Consider the following 23,112-nt stretch of genomic DNA (forward strand, 5'->3'; position numbering starts at 1 on the left):
GATGATGACTAATAAACTTACACTGAATACTGACAAAACCTACTTCATTCAGTTTGGAAACAAAGCTGCAAATGTTCCACTTAAGATAACGCTGAACGGATCACTTGTCACAAGACTCACGGTGGGAAAATTCCTAAGAATCCACCTTGGCAGTCGCCTCAAGTTCCAGACACATATACAACAAACAACCAAGAAAATCTCCAAGACTGTAGGCATACTATCAAAAATTCGATACTATGTTCCACAATCAGCTCTCCTTGCACTGTATCATTCACTCATCTACCCTTATCTTACATATGGAATTTGTGCATGGGGATCAACAACATTAAATCACCTAAGACCACTAATAACCCAGCAAAAGGCAGCAGTCAGAATGATAACAAACTCCCACTCCCGCCAGCACACTCCACCAATATTCAAAAGTCTAAATCTGTTCACCATAAAGAATATCCATACTTATTCATGTGCCTACTACATACATAGAACAATACACGCAAACATAAACCCTCCACTCAAACTTTTCCTCACCAATCTCAACAGGACACATGACCACAACACAAGACACAGATCTCTTTTTGATGTACCCCGTGTCCATATCATACTTTGTAAAAACTCTTTGCACATAAAGGGCCCCAAAATTTGGAATTCATTACCAGAAAATACCAAAGTAACCCGGTTTGAAAATCAATTTAAGACTCTTCTCAAAAGCCACTTAATCACCCTAGACTAAATACTCAGTACTCAATATTTAGCATTACCAACAAATCTACCAATTACCTAAATCTTAAAACTTTATGATAAGACAACTAAGCTCATATATTGACAAATTACCACATAGAAGTATACATACTTACCAAAACTAGCATTTCCCTTCATCAAATTGTAACAGTCTCATACTGTAAACTACTGAAAACTACTCCTGAATCATATTTCATAAAAACATTTTTAAATGCATGAATATATCCTTCGGTTTGTATAAATTAGATTCACTTATTATTAATAGAAATACTGTACAACTATGATTATTTCTTTAGTGATAAGTAGTAAGTAAGCCATTAAATTAAGTCAGCCCATAATGCCAAGGCATAATAGAGGCTCTCTTTGTGCTGCAACCAATCATTGTAAAAATCTAATCTCAATGTACTACTTGCAAAGAAATAAATGAATTTGAATTTGAATTTGAACCTTTGTTATCTTGCAAGACCTGATACTTGTGTTCTGTGCTGTCGAGGTACTCATTAAATGTGTCTGTTCAATTATATTCGAAGACAAGAATACATCTCCATATTTCTGTAATTCAGAAACACCTTGCATGAGGATGTAGCTCATCTCACATGACTTTGCTGAGTTGTTTATAGTTATTAGCTATCATAAAATAAAAACATGTTGGAGGGACCCAATAACTAGCAGCTGAATCACACACCACAGTCTTCAGCAGCAACATTAAGACAGAAGACAATTAAACTCAGCTTCAGCACCAGATCTCTCAGTCAGCAGCACTGGGTAAGAACATGCAGCAGACGAAGCAGTAACACCAGTGAGTGCCCTAACATCAGCGAAGCTATCACCATCAGCAAAGTAATCCCGTGACTAAGTAAAATATGGACGCCTTCTAAGATAAACACTTTTTAAAGCACTAATCAGCAAGCATTCTGAACAAAATTCATGGTAGAAGGGTCATATATTTTTTCCGCCTTATTTCTCCACATATTTCCGTATCCTAAATTGATAGTGAAGTGTTCTCCATTCCCTCTACCGCTCACCATGATTACTTGCCTTACTGTCAACAGTTAAATGTCATTATCATTGTTATACGTTTATAACAAACATAAGCCTAATGAAAACATAGTAGAAATATTAAGCATTAGTCAAGAAAAAATCCTCAAGTTCCCCTACTATGAAAAAGCTTATTTAGCGTATTTTATTTAAAGCTTTTGTGTAGAGTTTTTCATCAGTATAATACTAATAATTGTAATAATTATCTTTCTCGTTGTGCAGGTGAAGGAGTGTGTAGTGTGGACGGGAGACAACATTGAGAGAGTAAGTGGTAAGAGTCAGCTCATCCGGGAGAACTGGAACCTGGCCTACTCTGCGGGGTACATACTCTGTTACCTGAAGGACAGGAACAGCGTCCCCAGCCGCGTGGCTGTGGTGCTCCAGGGACAGTATGACGAAGCTTCAAGCCTTCCCGTGCAGGACCTCTCAGTGCGGGACACCATGGGAAACATGAGCGTCTGCGTCAAAGCTTTCCACTACAATTTCGACCGAGCCGTTTGGCTAGTTGAGTTTATTGAATTTTATCGCTTGCTTGGGGCCGATAAGTTTATTTTTTATAATCACACCTTGGGTAAAAACGTCGAAAGAGTGCTAAAATACTATCAGGCCTTAGGCGTGGCAACGGTTCTGCCTTGGTCGTTACCTGTGGTAACGCAAGTGGAGATCAGAACTGAAGGGATCTTCGCTGCGCTCAACGACTGCAACTTGCGCTCTGTTAACCGCTTTCACCTGGCAGCCATGGTCGACATCGACGAGTTCCTCATACCAAGACAACACCACAATCTCCTCGACCTCGTGGGATCTTACGACAGAGGTATCCAGGCTTTCATCTTCCAGGCGAGTATCCGAGTTACCTCAGTCGTGTCTCCTCTTCTTTTGCTCTTCTCTCTGATTTACATATGTCCAGTAACAATATTCTTTCAGCAAATAACTAACACATACAGCCAAATATCTTCTGCAACATTTCATCTAAGTACTTGCAATACAGATTACATATTCGTTGACAACCCCCAGTAAAAAAAAGTCTACAAATTATTTACGCATAAAAAAAAAACGAAATTCTAGGTTTTCTTTAGTTGTTGATAATTTGTTTTGCACATTGGACGCTGTGGATGGATAATAACGCATAAATTTGCCTGCTTCTTCCGTTGCTAAAAAACAAAAAGGATATACCCGATGACCAAAACTTACCTCGGGAAACCCTTTGCAACCACTATTCTGATGGAACGACAATGTGTAAAGAGGTTGAACCTATTCCTGTCATATCTAATAGGTAACCTACTGTCTGAATGATGGTTTATCTAACAGGCTTTTAAGTTATCTGATAGGCAATTCTATAGATTATCTGATAGGCCATCTTAATGATTATATGATGGGCTATTCTATAGATTATCTGATAGGTTATCAGGTACCTCATAAACTATTTTATATGATATGTCATAGGTTATGTAATAAATTGTCTCATAGATTATCTGATAAAATATCTCATAGGTTATCTGATAAGTTATTTCTTAGTTTATGTGATAGGCTATTTAATAAGTTATTTTATGGGTTATGTGAGAGTTATTTGACAGGTTAACTAAGAAGTTATCTCCGGCTTATCTGATAGGTTACATAATAGGATCTCTGACATCGTAGGTTATCTCATTGGTTTTCACATAGGTAATCTCATCGGTTATCTGATAGGTTGACAGTTATTTCATGGGATATCTGATAGACATTTCATATATCTCATAGGTACTCTGGTAGGTTATCTCATAAGTTATCTGATAGACCATGACTGGTTATATCACAGGTTTCCTCATTAGTCACATGACAGAACACATCAGACGTTTTCTCGTAGGTTAGCAAATGAGTTGTCATATAGATTTACCTGTCATATTCTATCACAGAGGAGAGATTGGCTTTCTTTTGTCATATTCCACCAGAGGATGAGTTTTCCCTGTCACAGTCATTCACGCACGAATGGGGTTACCTTGCCATATTCCACATTCTTAGATGAAGTGACGATATCTGTTGGTTTGCACTGGGAGACTTCGTTAGGGTGCCGATGAAGAGGGAGTGAAGAGGACAGTGAAGAGGACCTCGTCAATGGAAATATCTCCTGTGTTGTATCAAATGGCGGGCGGCTCCATCATTAAACAACCTCTTGGGTGCTAAATTCAAATTATTTTTTAAGGGGGTGGACCGATAAGCCGGTGAAAGGCCTCGGTCGGATGACCAAAAGCTCCAGTGGCGGGTGATCATATGATTAAGACCCGCGCCAGGAAACACTTGGTCTGTTTCCTGACGAATCTTACCTAACCTAAACTGGGCGGTGGTGTTGGGTATCAGAGCTTAAGCAGCTACTGGCAAAATGGTGTTGGGTATCAGAGCAGGTATGTTGGTAGCAGTGATTGAACACCAGCATACGTAGTGGTGCTGGGCATCAGGGGCTAGGCAACAGCAGGTATGTTGGTACTGGGTATCAAAGGCTAAACAACAGCAGGTATGTTGATGCTGGTATCAGGGGCTAAACAACAGCGGGTATGTAGGTACTGGGTATCAGAAGCTAAACAACAGCAGGTATGTTGATGCTGGTATCAGGGGTTAAACAACAGCAGGTATGTTAGTACTGGATATCAGAAGCTAAACAACAGAAGGTATGTTGGCGCTGGGTTTTAATGCTTAAAAAACTGCCGGCATATCCGTGCTGCGTATCAGGAATTTGGCAACCTCAGATATGCCAGTGGTGGGTATATGTGCGTACCAGTAACCCAGTCAGGTAGATTTCGCTTAGTGCGAAATCATGTTCGGCATTAGAATGCATGAACATAAATATTCGAGTTGATTTGTAATAATATTTGTAATTAACATATGAAATGTGATTACAGTTGTAAATAATAAATATTCACACAGGATATATTCCCTGAGGGGTATATTTCTCTAAGCGTATATATACTGAGAGTTTACCCTAATCCCTAGTTAAGGGATTAAATTATTCTTGTTTGGTGGTGAAAAGTTTAAGGACCCTTGTGTAGTCGACAGACTTAAACCCCATTAGCCAACCAATTAATATAATAGAGCAAATTTAAAATCGCAATATTATGCAGAGGCATAAAATTTCTTTCAATCATTTCTCAATATACCAATCAAACAAGCCCATCCTCACATTTGGTGTCTTAAACGTTACATACTGACATGTACTATCAACACATACTGACGTGTACTATTAACACATACTGACGTGTACTATCAACACATACTGACGTGTGCTATCAACACATACTGACATGTACTATCAACACATACTGGCGTTTCACACATACTCACTGTCAACACATACTGACGTGTACTACATACTGACTATCAACACATACTAACGTTTACTATCAACACACGGGTACTATCAACACACACTGACGTTTACGATCAACACATACTGACGTTTACTATCAACACATACTGACGTTTAATATCAACACATACTGACTTTTGCTATTAACACATGCTGACGTGCACTATCAACACATACTGACGTGTATTATCAACACATACTGACATGTACTATCAACACATACTGACATGTACTATCAACACATACTGACGTGTACTATCAACACATACTGACATGTACTATCAACACATACTGACGTGTACTATCAACACATACTGACGTGTACTATCAACACATACTGACGTGTACTATCAACACATACTGACATGTACTATCAACACATACTGACGTGTACTATCAACACATACTGACGTGTACTATCAACACATACTGACGTGTACTATCAACACATACTGACGTGTACTATCAACACATACTGACGTTTACTATCAACTCATACTGACATGTACTATCAACACATACTGACGTGTACTATCAACACATACTGACGTTTACTATCAACACATACTGACATGTACTATCAACACATACTGACGTTTACTATCAACTCATACTGACATGTACTATCAACACATGCTGACGTGTACTATCAACACATACTGACGTGTACTATCAACACATACTGACGTGTACTATCAACACATACTGACATGTACTATCAACACATACTGACGTTTACTATCAACACATACTGACGTTTACTATCAACACATACTGACATGTACTATCAACACATACTGACGTGTACTATCAACACATACTGACGTGTACTATCAACACATACTGACATGTACTATCAACACATACTGACGTGTACTATCAACACATACTGACGTGTACTATCAACACATACTGACGTGTACTATCAACACATACTGACGTGTACTATCAACACATACTGACGTTTACTATCAACTCATACTGACATGTACTATCAACACATACTGACATGTACTATCAACACATACTGACGTGTACTATCAACACATACTGACGTTTACTATCAACTCATACTGACATGTACTATCAACACATACTGACGTGTACTATCAACATATACTGACGTTTACTATCAACACATACTGACATGTACTATCAACACATACTGACGTTTACTATCAACTCATACTGACATGTACTATCAACACATACTGACGTGTACTATCAATACATACTGACATGTACTATCAACACATACTGACGTTTACTATCAACACATACTGACATGTACTATCAACACATACTGACGTTTACTATCAACTCATACTGACATGTACTATCAACACATACTGACGTGTACTATCAACACATACTGACATGTACTATCAACACATACTGACATGTACTATCAACACATACTGACATGTACTATCAACACATACTGACATGTACTATCAACACATACTGACATGTACTATCAACACATACTGACATGTACTATCAACACATACTGACGTGTACTATCAACACATACTGACGTGTACTATCAACACATACTGACGTGTACTATCAACACATACTGACATGTACTATCAACACATACTGACGTGTACTATCAACACATACTGACATGTACTATCAACACATACTGACATGTACTATCAACACATACTGACGTGTACTATCAACACATACTGACGTGTACTATCAACACATACTGACGTGTACTATCAACACATACTGACGTGTACTATCAACACATACTGACGTGTACTATCAACACATACTGCTGGCTCTCAGAACCATTTAGCCCAACTATTTTATATATCTTGTACAATGTATTTCTCTCGATTTATATACACCTAGGAGCAGGAATGTACATCCACCGAGGGGTGTATATTTCACCATATAAACTGAATATTTACTTTAATCTTTATTTTAGGAATTAAATTATACCTGACTGCTGGTACATAGGTGACATGCAGTTTCTTTTTTTCATGCTACATGTCTTTAAAAACCAAAGCAACCAGCTGGCAAATATTTTGGCCAGAAGATATCGCAAGTAATATTGCAAGCATTTAGAATTGCAACGAACGTATGTTTTCTGCGTTTGTTATTAGCAAGCCATGAAGACAGGCTGATTAAGACACTGACACAATACGTCCCACCTGATACATGGTCCCAGAATATAATTAATGAATTCATGTGTTACAGACGAATGTGTGCAAAAGGGTCCAAACTCAAGTAATTTCTGAGGTTCTAGGTTGCATATACTAGAGGTATTTAGAAATATTATTTCTTGAAGACTCCCTTAACAAGTAAGTGTATTTTATTAACAGCATGTTAGACAATAGTGCACTTGATATCTGGAAATAATAACTGAAAAGAATTTTTTTGTGTGTTGTTTAGAGAAGGTGATTCTGGCTTCAGTGAAACATAATGAAATTGGATTTTTTATATATTAAATATACTTATTTCAAGAGTTGACCCATTGCATTCGGCTACTAGTTTGTGTAGTTTGTTTATGTAATCTAATTATATATTTTTTATTATTCGACAAGATAATATTTATAGTAGTGAAAATTCTGCAAATTAATATGGATTTTAAAATCTTATTTGCTTATTCTAATAAACTGCGAGGCTGATATATTACTCTAAAATTATATTGATCAACATCAAATGTTTCCAATATCAGATACTTAAGACTTACTCATTCAGCTTTGCAATCCGAATAAGTCAGTTTACTCACATCATTTTCTCTGAGAGAGAACTGAGTTGCAGTCACTCAGTCACACTAACCTGTTAAGTGGGAGAGTGACTCACACAGCTCATAACAGACAAGTTAGACTGAGCGAGTTATCTTTAAAGTTCAAGGAGTATTTCAGTCTCATTGTTTCAGTGTGAAACTTTTTCTCGTGCAGATAATGATATAGTGTGAGATTTTACCTGTTGATTATAGTGCATGAATATAACTGCATGTTCTAGTGTGCGAGATTTTTTTCTGCTTAATATTTGCGAAAAACAGACTTGTCTGTTGAGAATCTTTATCTGCCTTTCTTACTGCATGTATATAACTGCATGCACAAGGCTGCAATATACACTCAGTGACCAGTTTATTAATGGATAGTAAAGGGTGAAACACCCGCCACCCTTTGTTACCAAAACAGCCTGAATTCTTCGTGGCATAGATTCACCAAGGTGCTGGAAACATTTCTTAGAGATCCTGGTCCATGTTGAAATGATAGCATCAGGCAGTTGCTGCAGATTTTTCGGCTGCATATTCATGCTGTGAATGTCACGTTCCATCATATTCCAAAGGGTTATGTCAAATTCTGACTACCATCTGTATGTCACAGCAGAAATCGCGATTCATCAGACCAGGCGACCTGTTTAGTTTTGGCGAGCCTGTGGTCCACTGTAGATTCAGTTTCCTGTTCTTAACTGACAGACTTTGAAACTGGTGAGGTCTTCTGTTGCAATATCCCATCCACTCAATGTTCGACGTGTTGTGCGTTTAGAGATGTGCTTCTGCATACCAGTGTTGTAACTCATGGTTTTACAAAGGGGCGTTCCTATCTTACGAATTTACTAACTTTTTTCACTAAGGTGATTGAGGAGGTAGATCATGGTAATGAATATGATATTGTGTATATGGACTTCAGTAAGGATTTCGATAGAGTTCCACACCAGAGGCTATTAAGGAAACTTAAGGCACACGGAACAGGAGGAGAAATTTTTTCCTGGGTAGAGGTATGGCTGACAAATAGACAGCAGAGAGTTTGCATAAATGGGGAGAAATCAGAATGGGGCACGTCAAAAGCGGTATTCCTCAGGGGTCAGTGTTGGGCCCGTTGTTGTTCACAATTTACATAAACGACATAGATGAGGGAATAAACAGCGACATAAGCCATCCAATTCATTCTAATGAGGATACTAGAGCACTCCCGGATAATTTAAATAGACTGATGCAATGGTCGGAGAAGTGGCAGATGCAGTTTAATATTGACAAATGCAAAGTTCTAAATGTTGGACAGGTAAATAACCATGCCACATATAAACTAAATAATGTAGATCTTAATATTACTGATTGCGAAAAGGATTTAGGAGTTCTGGTTAGCAGTAACCTAAAACTAAGACAATACTGCATTAGTGTTCGCAATAAAGCTAACAGAATTCTTGGCTTCATATCTAGAAGTATAAATAACAGAAGTCCTCAGGTTGTTCTTCAACTCTATATATCCTTGGTTAGGCCTCATTTAGACTATACTGCTCAGTTCTGGTCACCGTATTACAGAATTGGTATAAATGCTCTGGAAAACGTACAGAGGAGGATGACAAAGATGATCCCATGTATTAGAAATCTTCCCTATGAGGATAGATTGAGGGCCCTGAATCTGCACTCTCTCGAAAGGCTTAGAATTAAGGGGGATAGGATCGAGGTGTATAAATGGAAAATAGGAATAAATAAAAGGGATGTAAATAGCGTGCTGAAAATTTCCAGCCAAGACAGGACTCGCAGCAATGGTTTCAAGTTGGAAAAATTCAGATTCAGGAAGGATATAGGAAAACACTGGTTAGATAATATAGTTGTGGATGAGTGGAACAAACCCCCGAGTACAGTTATTGAGGCTAAAACGTCGTGTAGTTTTAAAAATAGGTTAGATAAATACATGAGTGGGTGTGGGTGGGTGTGAGTTGGACCTGATTAGCTTGTGCTCCTTCCTTGAGTGGAGGTGACCAGACTGGGTGGGTCATTGGGCTAATCAGGAGGGGGGGGGCATGGACCTGCTCCGCATGGGTCAGTAGGCCTGTTGCAGTGTTCCTTCTTTCTTATGTTCTTATGAGTTACTTTCGTCTTCGTGTCAGCTTGAACCAGTCTGGCCATTCTTCTCTGACCTCTCTCATTTACAAAGCGTTTTCGCATACAGAACTGCCGCTCACTGGATGTTTTGTGTTTTAGCACCATTTTCCGTAAAGACTAGAGACATGTTGTGTGTGAAAATCCCAGGTCAACAGTTTCTGAAATACTCAAAGTAATCCGTGTGACACCAACAATCATTCAACGGTAAGAGTCACTTACATCATATTTATTTCCCATTCTGATGTTTGGTCTCAGCAACTGACGCTCTTGACCATGACTGCGTGGTGTTAGGCACTGACGCTCTTAACCATGACTGCGTGGTGTTAGGCACTGACGCGCTGCCACCTAATTGAATGATTAGATATTTGCAATAACGAGTAGATGTACAGATGTACCTAATAAAGTGGCAACTGGCCATAATTCCATGTGTATACTTACGACTCTTTGCTGTTGCCAGCTTTTCAAGCCGAGTATGACATTATATTCGCCCAAAGCAACTCATCCTCGTGTACTCATCTAACGTATTTTTCAGTCTACCCGATATTGTTAGGTTGATGAGTCTGCTGAATAAATATAACCGAACTGATGTTATACTTTGTAGATTATTATTATTATAATCAAGGGGGAAGCGCTAAACCCGGAGGATTATACAGCGCCTGGGGGGGGGTTGTGTGGAAGGCATTCAGGCTTAATTCGGGGAACTGGAGCACAGATCCAATTCCCTAAATCAAGAGCCCCTCACCAACATCAAGGATATACTTTGTAGATTATTATATAATCAAGGGGGTAGCGCTAAACCCGGATATACTTTGTAGAAACACATATATTCTGATAATGTTTTATCAGACTTGCTCTCTAAACTGCATTTTCTACAACTCAATCGCTAAACCAGTAAATTCAAAATCTGAATTTATCTAATTTGAATTATTGTTATTATTATAATCAAGGGGGAAGCGCTAAACCCGGCGGAATACACCCCGCCGGGGGGGGGGGATGTGGGAGGCATTCAGGCTTAATTCGGGAAACTGGAGCACAGATCCAATTCCCTAAATCAAGAGCCCCCCACCAACATCAAGGAACCTTCCTTGAGATCTATCTTGAAATAATTGTTTCAAGTTCATTCCTTTCACCCTCATTCATTCCTGTTTTCTACTTATATAAAAAAAAAAGCAGAATAAAAGTTGATGTGTATATTTCGGTTTCGTCTAATATCCTCATCAGTATGAGGAATGAGAAAGCTACAAGTTGTATAGTTTGTTTTGGGTAAGTCCTCAGTCATAGTTGTTGATCTGATGTGGGTGTGGCTCATGTTGACTCACTGAGGCCTATCTACTAGTGGTAGTAGAGGTGATCGTAATAGCAAGAGGAGTAGTGGTGGTGGTGGTGGTGGTGGTAGTAATAGTAGTAGTAGTAGTGGTGGTAGTAGTTGTAGTAGTAGCGGTCGCGGTGGTAATTGTAGTAGTAGCAGTAATGGTAATAGTCGTAGTACTATTAGTAGTAGCATAGAAATAGTTGTAATTGTAGTAGTAATCGTAGTAGTGGTAGAAGTAGTAGTAGTAGTAATAGGAATAGTAGTAGTCATTGTAGTAATCTTAGTAGTAGTGGCAATCGTAATAGCAGTAGTAGCAATAGTGGTAGCAGTAATAGTTCCAGCACGAATAATAGTAGTAGTGGCCAGTAGTAGTAGTTGAAGTTGTAGTGTTTTATTGTTGTTGTTGTTGTTGTTGTTGTTGTAGTAGTTATTGTTATTATTGGTGGTGGTGTTGGTGATGGTGGTGGTGGTGGTATTGGTGGTGGTAGTGGTAGTGATGGTAGTAAGAGCTAGTGATTAAATTAGACCCTGAAGCCTCTTTCATCAAGGTGAATTTGGTAGTACTGTCTAGTCGTATCTCTCTGGTAATGATGGTAGGGAATGGTATCAGATACCAACACCATGGTAATGATGGTATGGAATAGTATCAGTTACCAACATCATGGTAATGATGGTAGGGAATGGTATCAGTTACCAACATCCTGGTAATGATGGTAGGGAATGGTATCAGATATCAACACCATGGTAATGATGGTATGGAATAGTATCAGTTACCAACATCCTGGTAATGATGGTATGGAATAGTATCAGTTACCAACATCCTGGTAATGATGGTAGGGAATGGTATCAGATACCAACACCATGGTAATGATGGTATGGAATAGTATCAGTTACCAACATCATGGTAATGATGGTAGGGAATTTTATCAGTTACCAACATCCTGGTAATGATGGTAGGGAATGGTATCAGTTACCAACACCATGGTAATGATGGTATGGAATAGTATCAGTTACCAACATCCTGGTAATGATGGTATGGAATAGTATCAGTTACCAACATCCTGGTAATGATGGTAGGGAATGGTATCAGTTACCAATATCATCGTAATCATGGTAGGGAATGGGACCAGTTTTTAACAACATCATGGCAATGATGGTAGGAATGGTAGAGAAACACTAAAGATGTAATGTAAAATTCTTTACTGAAAACGTAGGGTCAAGCAGTCAGTTTATGTTCAAGAAAGGGAAAGGAACCTCCAATTCCTTGGATCAAGAGACCTTCACAGACATGAAGGAGCATCCCTCCCATCTCTTGTAAGGAAAGTTTAGGTATACCTGGAGGGGATGTCGGGGGCGACGCTTCTGTGGCCTTTGCGTTACCTGGGAACCTTGCCATTCTTCCTGTAGTATATATATATATATATATATATATATATATATATATATATATATATATATATATATATATATATATATATATATATATATATATATATATATATATAATATCAATGCACCACGCAGAAACAAGAGGGTATATACAAAGAAAGATCGCAGTCAGCAGGATTCGAAACTACTACTCCCTGGCAGCGCTCTGGTCCACTCGGCCACACAAATGCCACATAGACTGGGCAGCCTGGTTCACAAGCCATGTTTCTTTCCCAGCCCGGGCACGTCAGATAGCCTGAAGCTATTTCAATCTCCTCCTGTATGTTCTGACCTCTCAAGCGATTTTTATATCAATGCACCACGCAGAAACAAGCGGGTATATACAAAGAAATATTGCAGTCAGCAGGATTCGAAACTACTGCTGGGGAAGGTCAAGATTCCCAGAGTGGACTAGAGCGCTGCCTGGGAATCTTGACCATCTCCAGTAGTAGTTTCGAATCCTGCTGACTGCGACCTTTCTCTGTATATACCCGCTTGTTTCTGCGTGGTGCATTGATATAAAAATCACTTGAGAGGTCAGAACATACAGGAGGAGATTGAAATAGCTTGAGGCACACTGACGTACCCGGGATGGGAAAGAAACATGGCTTGTTGTTGCGGCCCCTGCCAAACTAGCGGTTAAATAGTTAACCTGCCGGCCGGCAGTACCACTGGGTGCGTCATCAAACCCAATGTGGGGGCTGCTGAGCCGGCCTTAGAGCAGTAAGAGCCTGAGTGCCTCACGGTACACACCTAAGCAGTAGGTACCTGACCACCGAAGGGTACACGTCTACTGGCTTTAGTAACAGTATGTACCAGAGCGCCTCGCTGTACACACCTAAGCAGTAGGTACCTGACCACCGAAGGGTACACGTCTACTGGCTTTAGTAACAGTATGTACCAGAGCGCCTCGCTGTACACACCTAAGCAGTAGGTACCTGACCACCGAAGGGTACACGTCTACTGGCTTTAGTAACAGTATGTACCAGAGCGCCTCGCTGTACACACCTAAGCAGTAGGTACCTGACCACCGAAGGGTACACGTCTACTGGCTTTAGTAACAGTATGTACCAGAGCGCCTCGCTGTACACACCTAAGCAGTAGGTACCTGACCACCGAAGGGTACACGTCTACTGGCTTTAGAAATATTATGTACCTGAGCGCCTCGCTGTACACACCTAAGCAGTAGGTACCTGACCACCGAAGGGTACACGTCTACTGGCTTCAACATTAAGTACCTGAACTCCTCAGGGTACACGTCTATGCAGTAGGTACCTGACCACCGAATCGTACCTATCTACTGGCGTTAGAAGAACCGCTCACCGCAGCTCACTGAGTCTGTTGGCCTCAGTTACTTGACGGCCGCATTCAGTGAGCTTGCAGCATGGTGTTCGGCTAGCGGTGTGTCAACCGCCTTTGGAGAGGATTTACTGGACTACCAGTGATGTCTGTGGACTCACCGTCTACGTTGATCAACTGTGGGCCGGAGTCGTCAGATGCTGTTTAGTGGGACATTACATGAAGAAAAGGTTGGAGTGTTACACTGAACTGGGCCAGGACCGTAGTGTGACACTGAGGGACGTACGATGGAGTGGAACACTGAGATATGCACAGGACCGTAGTGGAACACTGAGATGAAAAGGGTGTCGTGGGACACTGAAGATGGCCTGGTTGTAGTGTACACTGAACAGTGTCGTGTGACTGACTTCGTGTCGTGAGAGGCAGTTGATTGTAATTTATTATTATAAAAATGTTATTTATAATTTATTGTTTTAGCATAGAGATATATATATATAGTGACAGTAGTGTCAAGAGTTGTACCCTGTGTAGGGTTATTAATTATATTTTAGTAAAATGCTGATTATAATTTATTATAGTAACATGTACATATTATTATTATATCATAGTTCAAATACCTCTAGACCAAAGATAGTTGATTTTTATATATTAAAGATTAATTTATATTAATGTGTGTATTTATGTATCCCGAACTCTTTATTACAAAAGAAGTAAATCTTACTCTCTTCTTTTAAAAATTACTTTTTTGTAATATATGGGGGCCTGTCCGGGAGGATAATGATTATCAAGAATGATTTCTGGATGATCATATCCGGGATGACGGTTCGGGATACATATTACATTGATCTTTGTGTGTCGGTCCTTTTGTGGTGGGGGTGTTGCGGCCCCTGCCAAACTAGCGGTTAAATAGTTAACCTGCCGGCCGGCAGTACCACTGGGTGCGTCATCAAACCCAATGTGGGGGCTGCTGAGCCGGCCTTAGAGCAGTAAGAGCCTGAGTGCCTCACGGTACACACCTAAGCAGTAGGTACCTGACCACCGAAGGGTACACGTCTACTGGCTTTAGTAACAGTATGTACCAGAGCGCCTCGCTGTACACACCTAAGCAGTAGGTACCTGACCACCGAAGGGTACACGTCTACTGGCTTTAGTAACAGTATGTACCAGAGCGCCTCGCTGTACACACCTAAGCAGTAGGTACCTGACCACCGAAGGGTACACGTCTACTGGCTTTAGTAACAGTATGTACCAGAGCGCCTCGCTGTACACACCTAAGCAGTAGGTACCTGACCACCGAAGGGTACACGTCTACTGGCTTTAGTAACAGTATGTACCAGAGCGCCTCGCTGTACACACCTAAGCAGTAGGTACCTGACCACCGAAGGGTACACGTCTACTGGCTTTAGAAATATTATGTACCTGAGCGCCTCGCTGTACACACCTAAGCAGTAGGTACCTGACCACCGAAGGGTACACGTCTACTGGCTTCAACATTAAGTACCTGAACTCCTCAGGGTACACGTCTATGCAGTAGGTACCTGACCACCGAATCGTACCTATCTACTGGCGTTAGAAGAACCGCTCACCGCAGCTCACTGAGTCTGTTGGCCTCAGTTACTTGACGGCCGCATTCAGTGAGCTTGCAGCATGGTGTTCGGCTAGCGGTGTGTCAACCGCCTTTGGAGAGGATTTACTGGACTACCAGTGATGTCTGTGGACTCACCGTCTACGTTGATCAACTGTGGGCCGGAGTCGTCAGATGCTGTTTAGTGGGACATTACATGAAGAAAAGGTTGGAGTGTTACACTGAACTGGGCCAGGACCGTAGTGTGACACTGAGGGACGCACGATGGAGTGGAACACTGAGATATGCACAGGACCGTAGTGGAACACTGAGATGAAAAGGGTGTCGTGGGACACTGAAGATGGCCTGGTTGTAGTGTACACTGAACAGTGTCGTGTGACTGACTTCGTGTCGTGAGAGGCAGTTAATTGTAATTTATTATTATAAAAATGTTATTTATAATTTATTGTTTTAGCATAGAGATATATATATATAGTGACAGTAGTGTCAAGAGTTGTACCCTGTGTAGGGTTATTAATTATATTTTAGTAAAATGCTGATTATAATTTATTATAGTAACATGTACATATTATTATTATATCATAGTTCAAATACCTCTAGACCAAAGATAGTTGATTTTTATATATTAAAGATTAATTTATATTAATGTGTGTATTTATGTATCCCGAACTCTTTATTACAAAAGAAGTAAATCTTACTCTCTTCTTTTAAAAATTACTTTTTTGTAATACTTGTGAACCAGGCTGCCCAGTCTATGTGGCATTTGTGTGGCCGAGTGGACTAGAGCGCTGCCGTCCCTAGTAGTAGTTTCGAATCATGCTGACTGCAATCTTTATATATATATATATATATATATATATATATATATATATATATATATTGGAAATAAATGGTATAAAATACCGACACAATGGCAATATAAACACAAATGCAGTATAATGTGATCCTTTATTGACTACGTTTCGCCCACACAGTGGGCTTTTTCAAGTCACAAACAGAACTACCTGGGGTGGAAGGAACGCGAGTATTTATAGTCCGGCTGAGGTCAGGTGAAGAATGCTGCATCTGATGATGTACCGAGTTGGGTTGTAGAGTCTAAAAACTTGGGTAGCTTGGAAAGGAGACTGGACAAGTTTGTGAGCAGACCTTCTACAGTGTTCTTATGTGGGATAGCGATGAAGAAGTTTCTTGGCAAGTGGTTCAGCTATGTTATAGAAGCCACTATTCTGGTTGAAGTTGTCGGATATAGAAATAAGTGATGATTCCAGGATTCTTCGGTATTGAGTGTTGTCTTCTGTGGCGATAAGTCTTGAGTTTCTGTAGTTTATCAAGTGGTTGTGTGAATTACGGTGTTGTACGCAGGCATTCCTTGTGTCGTCAGACCTGCTTGCGTATTGGTGTTCTGAAATACGTGTTTGGAGGTCCCTTGATGTTTCGCCCACGTATAACTTGTTGCAGTCATTACAAGGGATTATGTATACCCCTGCAGAGGATGGAGGCTTGTCCTGCCTACTACTGGTGATGTCCTTGATGGTCGTGGTTGTGGAGGTAGATACTTGGAATGATGTTTTGGCAAAGATGTTGGAAACATGTTTGGCAATGGAGTTGGTGGGAAGGACTATGTATCTCTTCTCGGCAGTGTCTTCTCTGGGTGTGTTGAAGATGTTTAGTGCTCGCCGTCTGCAGTCTCTGATGAAGTGACGAGGATAGTGGAGTTTGGAAAATACCTGTTCAATTATAGTGCATTCTTCCTCAAGGAACTCGTTGCTGCAGATTCTGAGTGCACGCAGGAAGAAGCCTATAATTACACCACGTTTGGTTTTGGTGTCGTGGTGAGAGTAGAAGTGGAGAAGATCGTTTTGGTTGGTGGGTTTTCGATAGACTTTAAAACGAAGTTCGTGGTCAGCTTTGCAGAGTAGAACATCAAGGAAAGGAAGAGTGTTGTCGACCTCTTCTTCAAGTGTGAACTGGATTGAAGGCTCGACCTGGTTGAGCTTGTCTTGGAGAGCTTGAACGTTGAAGCGTTTAGGAGTTATGAGGAGAATGTCGTCAACATAACGGAGCCAGGTGACAGACGAAGGAATAATGGTGGAGAAACGTTCGGCTTCTAGATGTTCCATGTATAGGTTCGCTAGGACTGCACTGAGTGGCGAACCCATGGGTAGTCCAAAAGTCTGCTGAAAGAGGTGATTTTCAAAAGAGAAACACGTAAAGCCAACACATAGTTCAACCAGGTCGATGAAGTCGCTGGCTGGAATGGGAAGATCAAGTGAATCGTCAATTTTCTTGCGCAAGAGATCGATGGCTTGTTTAGTAGGTACTTTAGTGAATAGGGAAGTCACGTCAAGGCTGGAAAGTTTCTTGTTCCTGATGTTGATGTTGCGAATGCGATTGAGAAGATCACCTGAGTGTTTGAGATGTGCTGGACTGATAGTGCCCAAGAGTTTCGAGAGGTGTTTGGCGAGAATTCCTGAGAGCTTGTGGGGAGCACTGCCTATTCCCGAGGATATGGGCCTCAGTGGGATACCAGGCTTGTGAGTCTTTGGCAGGCCGTACATTCTGGCAGGTCTGGGGTTGCTGGGCATGGTGTGCAGAAGTTTCTTCCCTTGTTCTGAGCTCCTCAGAATGCGGCGAGTCCTTTGAAGAAAAGTTTTAGTAAGGTTGTCCACTTGGTTAGTTGTGAGAGGTTTGTAGGTATCTGGGTCATTAAGTAGATTGAGCATTTTGTTCCTGTAATCGTCAGTGTTCATGATAACAACACCACCTCCTTTATCAGCGGTGGTGACCCTGATGGTCGTGTCTTCTGCTAAACCTTTGAGTGCATTGATGTAACGTCGGGGTATGACTGGGGAGCTGCGTGTTGAGATGGCTGCTGAGATGATGCCTTGAAGATAGCCTTTTCCACTGTCAACCACAGAAACTGAAGCCCTCAGCTTAGGCCTCAAATTCGCAACAGGAATTACGAAACCAAAACAAGACCTCAATTTCATCGCCAAAAACTACAGACACAATGACTCCGACTTCCAAAAAGGCTATCTTCAAGGCATCATCTCAGCAGCCATCTCAACACGCAGCTCCCCAGTCATACCCCGACGTTACATCAATGCACTCAAAGGTTTAGCAGAAGACACGACCATCAGGGTCACCACCGCTGATAAAGGAGGTGGTGTTGTTATCATGAACACTGACGATTACAGGAACAAAATGCTCAATCTACTTAATGACCCAGATACCTACAAACCTCTCACAACTAACCAAGTGGACAACCTTACTAAAACTTTTCTTCAAAGGACTCGCCGCATTCTGAGGAGCTCAGAACAAGGGAAGAAACTTCTGCACACCATGCCCAGCAACCCCAGACCTGCCAGAATGTACGGCCTGCCAAAGACTCACAAGCCTGGTATCCCACTGAGGCCCATATCCTCGGGAATAGGCAGTGCTCCCCACAAGCTCTCAGGAATTCTCGCCAAACACCTCTCGAAACTCTTGGGCACTATCAGTCCAGCACATCTCAAACACTCAGGTGATCTTCTCAATCGCATTCGCAACATCAACATCAGGAACAAGAAACTTTCCAGCCTTGACGTGACTTCCCTATTCACTAAAGTACCTACTAAACAAGCCATCGATCTCTTGCGCAAGAAAATTGACGATTCACTTGATCTTCCCATTCCAGCCAGCGACTTCATCGACCTGGTTGAACTATGTGTTGGCTTTACGTGTTTCTCTTTTGAAAATCACCTCTTTCAGCAGACTTTTGGACTACCCATGGGTTCGCCACTCAGTGCAGTCCTAGCGAACCTATACATGGAACATCTAGAAGCCGAACGTTTCTCCACCATTATTCCTTCGTCTGTCACCTGGCTCCGTTATGTTGACGACATTCTCCTCATAACTCCTAAACGCTTCAACGTTCAAGCTCTCCAAGACAAGCTCAACCAGGTCGAGCCTTCAATCCAGTTCACACTTGAAGAAGAGGTCGACAACACTCTTCCTTTCCTTGATGTTCTACTCTGCAAAGCTGACCACGAACTTCGTTTTAAAGTCTATCGAAAACCCACCAACCAAAACGATCTTCTCCACTTCTACTCTCACCACGACACCAAAACCAAACGTGGTGTAATTATAGGCTTCTTCCTGCGTGCACTCAGAATCTGCAGCAACGAGTTCCTTGAGGAAGAATGCACTATAATTGAACAGGTATTTTCCAAACTCCACTATCCTCGTCACTTCATCAGAGACTGCAGACGGCGAGCACTAAACATCTTCAACACACCCAGAGAAGACACTGCCGAGAAGAGATACATAGTCCTTCCCACCAACTCCATTGCCAAACATGTTTCCAACATCTTTGCCAAAACATCATTCCAAGTATCTACCTCCACAACCACGACCATCAAGGACATCACCAGTAGTAGGCAGGACAAGCCTCCATCCTCTGCAGGGGTATACATAATCCCTTGTAATGACTGCAACAAGTTATACGTGGGCGAAACATCAAGGGACCTCCAAACACGTATTTCAGAACACCAATACGCAAGCAGGTCTGACGACACAAGGAATGCCTGCGTACAACACCGTAATTCACACAACCACTTGATAAACTACAGAAACTCAAGACTTATCGCCACAGAAGACAACACTCAATACCGAAGAATCCTGGAATCATCACTTATTTCTATATCCGACAACTTCAACCAGAATAGTGGCTTCTATAACATAGCTGAACCACTTGCCAAGAAACTTCTTCATCGCTATCCCACATAAGAACACTGTAGAAGGTCTGCTCACAAACTTGTCCAGTCTCCTTTCCAAGCTACCCAAGTTTTTAGACTCTACAACCCAACTCGGTACATCATCAGATGCAGCATTCTTCACCTGACCTCAGCCGGACTATAAATACTCGCGTTCCTTCCACCCCAGGTAGTTCTGTTTGTGACTTGAAAAAGCCCACTGTGTGGGCGAAACGTAGTCAATAAAGGATCACATTATACTGCATTTGTGTTTATATTGCCATGTATTATTAAATTCTTCCCAAATTCTAATAATTATAAATGGATCTAATTTATATAAACCAAAGGAAATATTCATATTATTGTCAAAACTGCTTTCTATGAAACAAGATTCAATTATATTCCTGTCGACCATGGACTTGCTTGATACAACTTTCTCAACTTTTTGAAAATCAATTGGATGGGTAAAATCTCTCACATGAATAAACAGAGCATTGGAATCTTGTTCAGTTCTAATGCTATATTTATTTTGTCTTAATCTTAGTTCGAGATTTTTACCAGTTTGACCGTAATAAACTTTATCGTAAATTTTACAAGGAATCTTACAGACACATCCGTCAGCATTTTTGGAGGGAATTCTTTATCAAAAGTTTTTTTTTACTGTATCAAGATTTTTAAATACAACTTTGATATTAAGTCTTAAGAAGAGAAGGCATATCAACCAAGTTTTCATGGTAAGGGAGAACCAACATATTTTTAGTTGAATAAGGCTGGTTGTCCCTTTTTGGATTGTAAAAAGTATTTCTAGCAATTTTAAAAGATTTATCAATTACGTTTCTTGGGTATCTCAAATAATTAGTTATTTCATAAATTTTGGATATTTCCTCAACTATGAACTCTGGACTACAAATACTGGCAACGGCAGTGGAAGGAGCTGTTAGGGCTTTAAACTAGGAATAGATAGTGGTATGGGTTTTGGCGAGAATACAGTGAAGTCCCAGTGTAGTAATATTATGAGTTCTAGGGGAACTAGTAATAGGCAGAATGAGGTGGATATTGCAAAGCCAATGGCACTAGGCGACAAGGACAGTAATAGGTTTTGTGAAAAAACAGATATGAGCAGGAAGGGTAAAGAGAAGGGAGGGTCTTTAAAATTATATTATGCTAATAGCCGTAGTGCTAGGAATAAGATGGATGAGTTGAGATTAGTTGCTAGTGCAGGTAACATTGATGTATTTGCAATCACTGAGACATGGTTTAATTCCAAAAGTCGGGACATGCCTTCGGAATGTTACGTTCAGGGTTTTAAATTGTTCCAAGTAGATAGAAATATCGGTAAGGGAGGTGGGGTGGCACTGTATGTCCGAGATCATTTGAACTGTTGCATAAAAATGGGTATTAAGTCTGAGGTAACACATACAGAGTCTGTCTGGATAGAATTTTCAGAGGGGCATAAAAAATTTATTCTAGGGGTGATATACCGTCCCCCAAACTAAGATAGGGACCAAGGGAAATTATTGTGGGAGGAAATTGTTAAGGCCACAAGGCACGATAATGTAGTAATTCTAGGGGACTTTAACTTTAGTCACATTGATTTGAATTTCTTGACTGGGAATTTAGAATCAAATGACTTCTTAGAAGTAGTTCAGGAATGTTTTTTGAAGCAGTCTGTGACAGAACCTACAAGGGGAAATAACCTTCTTGATTTGGTTCTGGCGAACAAGGAAACCCTTGTTAATAATTTAGAAATTAATGAGGAGCTCGGCACAAGCGATCACAAATCAATTACCTTTAGCATAGAATGGAAGTATGATAGTAGGGACAACTCAGTAACAGTTCCAGATTTTCGCTTAGCAGATTACAATGGGCTTAGAGAACACTTATCATCTGTTGACTGGGGTAACGAAGAGAGCTATCAATATGACAGTTTTCTGAACTCCATACATGCTGCTCAAAGAACGTTTATCCCGTATAAAGAAATTAGATCAAATAGAAATGACCCAAAATGGATGAATAATAGGCTGAAATATCTACTAGGGCATAAGAAAGGAAATTATAGGCGTGGAAATATAAACACATATGCAGTATAATGTGATCCTTTATTGACAACGTTTCACCCACACAGTGGGCTTTTTCAAGTCACACACAGATCTGTGTGTGACTTGAAAAAGCCCACTGTGTGGGTGAAACGTTGTCAATAAAGGATCACATTATACTGCATATGTGTTTATATTTCCATTGTGTCGGTATTTTATACCATTTATTTCCAAATTATAGGCGTATCAAAAGAGGTGAAGGTCATCTTATAAATCAGTATATTGACATTAAGAGGGACGTTAAAAAAGGAATAAGAAAAGCTATAAGGGACTATGAAATTAAAGTTGCTAGGGATTCGAAAACTAACCCAAAAAGTGTTTTCCAGGTCTATAGAACAAAAGTTAGAGATAAGATAGGCCCCCTTAAAAATAACTATGGACATCTTACTGACAAAGAGAATGAAATGTGCTCGATTTTAAATAATTATTTTCTCTCAGTTTTTACACAGGAAGACACTAACAATATTCCAGTAATTAATATTTATAGTGGGCCTGAAGAAGATAAATTATGTAACATCACAGTCACTAGTGAAGTGGTTATGAAACAAATAGACCGATTGAAGCAAAATAAGTCGCCTGGTCCTGATGAACTTTTTTCAAGGGTTCTTAAGGAATGCAAAATGAAACTCTGTGAACCATTAACTAATATTTTTAATTTATCTCTTCAAACAGGTGTAGTGTCTGA

The 23,112-nt window shown here is 40.4% G+C and overlaps 1 protein-coding gene across 5 annotated transcripts in view; it reads left to right on the forward strand.

Annotated features, from left to right (window-relative positions):
* The window catches only part of LOC128690883 (beta-1,4-galactosyltransferase galt-1), a 124,117-nt gene that overhangs the window by 58,796 nt on the left and 42,209 nt on the right, over window positions 1-23,112 (forward strand). For all 5 annotated transcript variants that reach the window (XM_070087723.1, XM_070087725.1, XM_070087730.1 and 2 more), the window contains one exon: window positions 1,999-2,613. In XM_070087723.1, coding sequence (XP_069943824.1) covers window positions 1,999-2,613 — 615 coding nt within the window. The remainder of the gene's footprint in view (window positions 1-1,998; window positions 2,614-23,112) is intronic.

This window comes from Cherax quadricarinatus, chromosome 2 (genome assembly GCF_038502225.1).
Source record: "Cherax quadricarinatus isolate ZL_2023a chromosome 2, ASM3850222v1, whole genome shotgun sequence".
Taxonomy (NCBI): Eukaryota; Metazoa; Arthropoda; class Malacostraca; order Decapoda; family Parastacidae; genus Cherax; species Cherax quadricarinatus.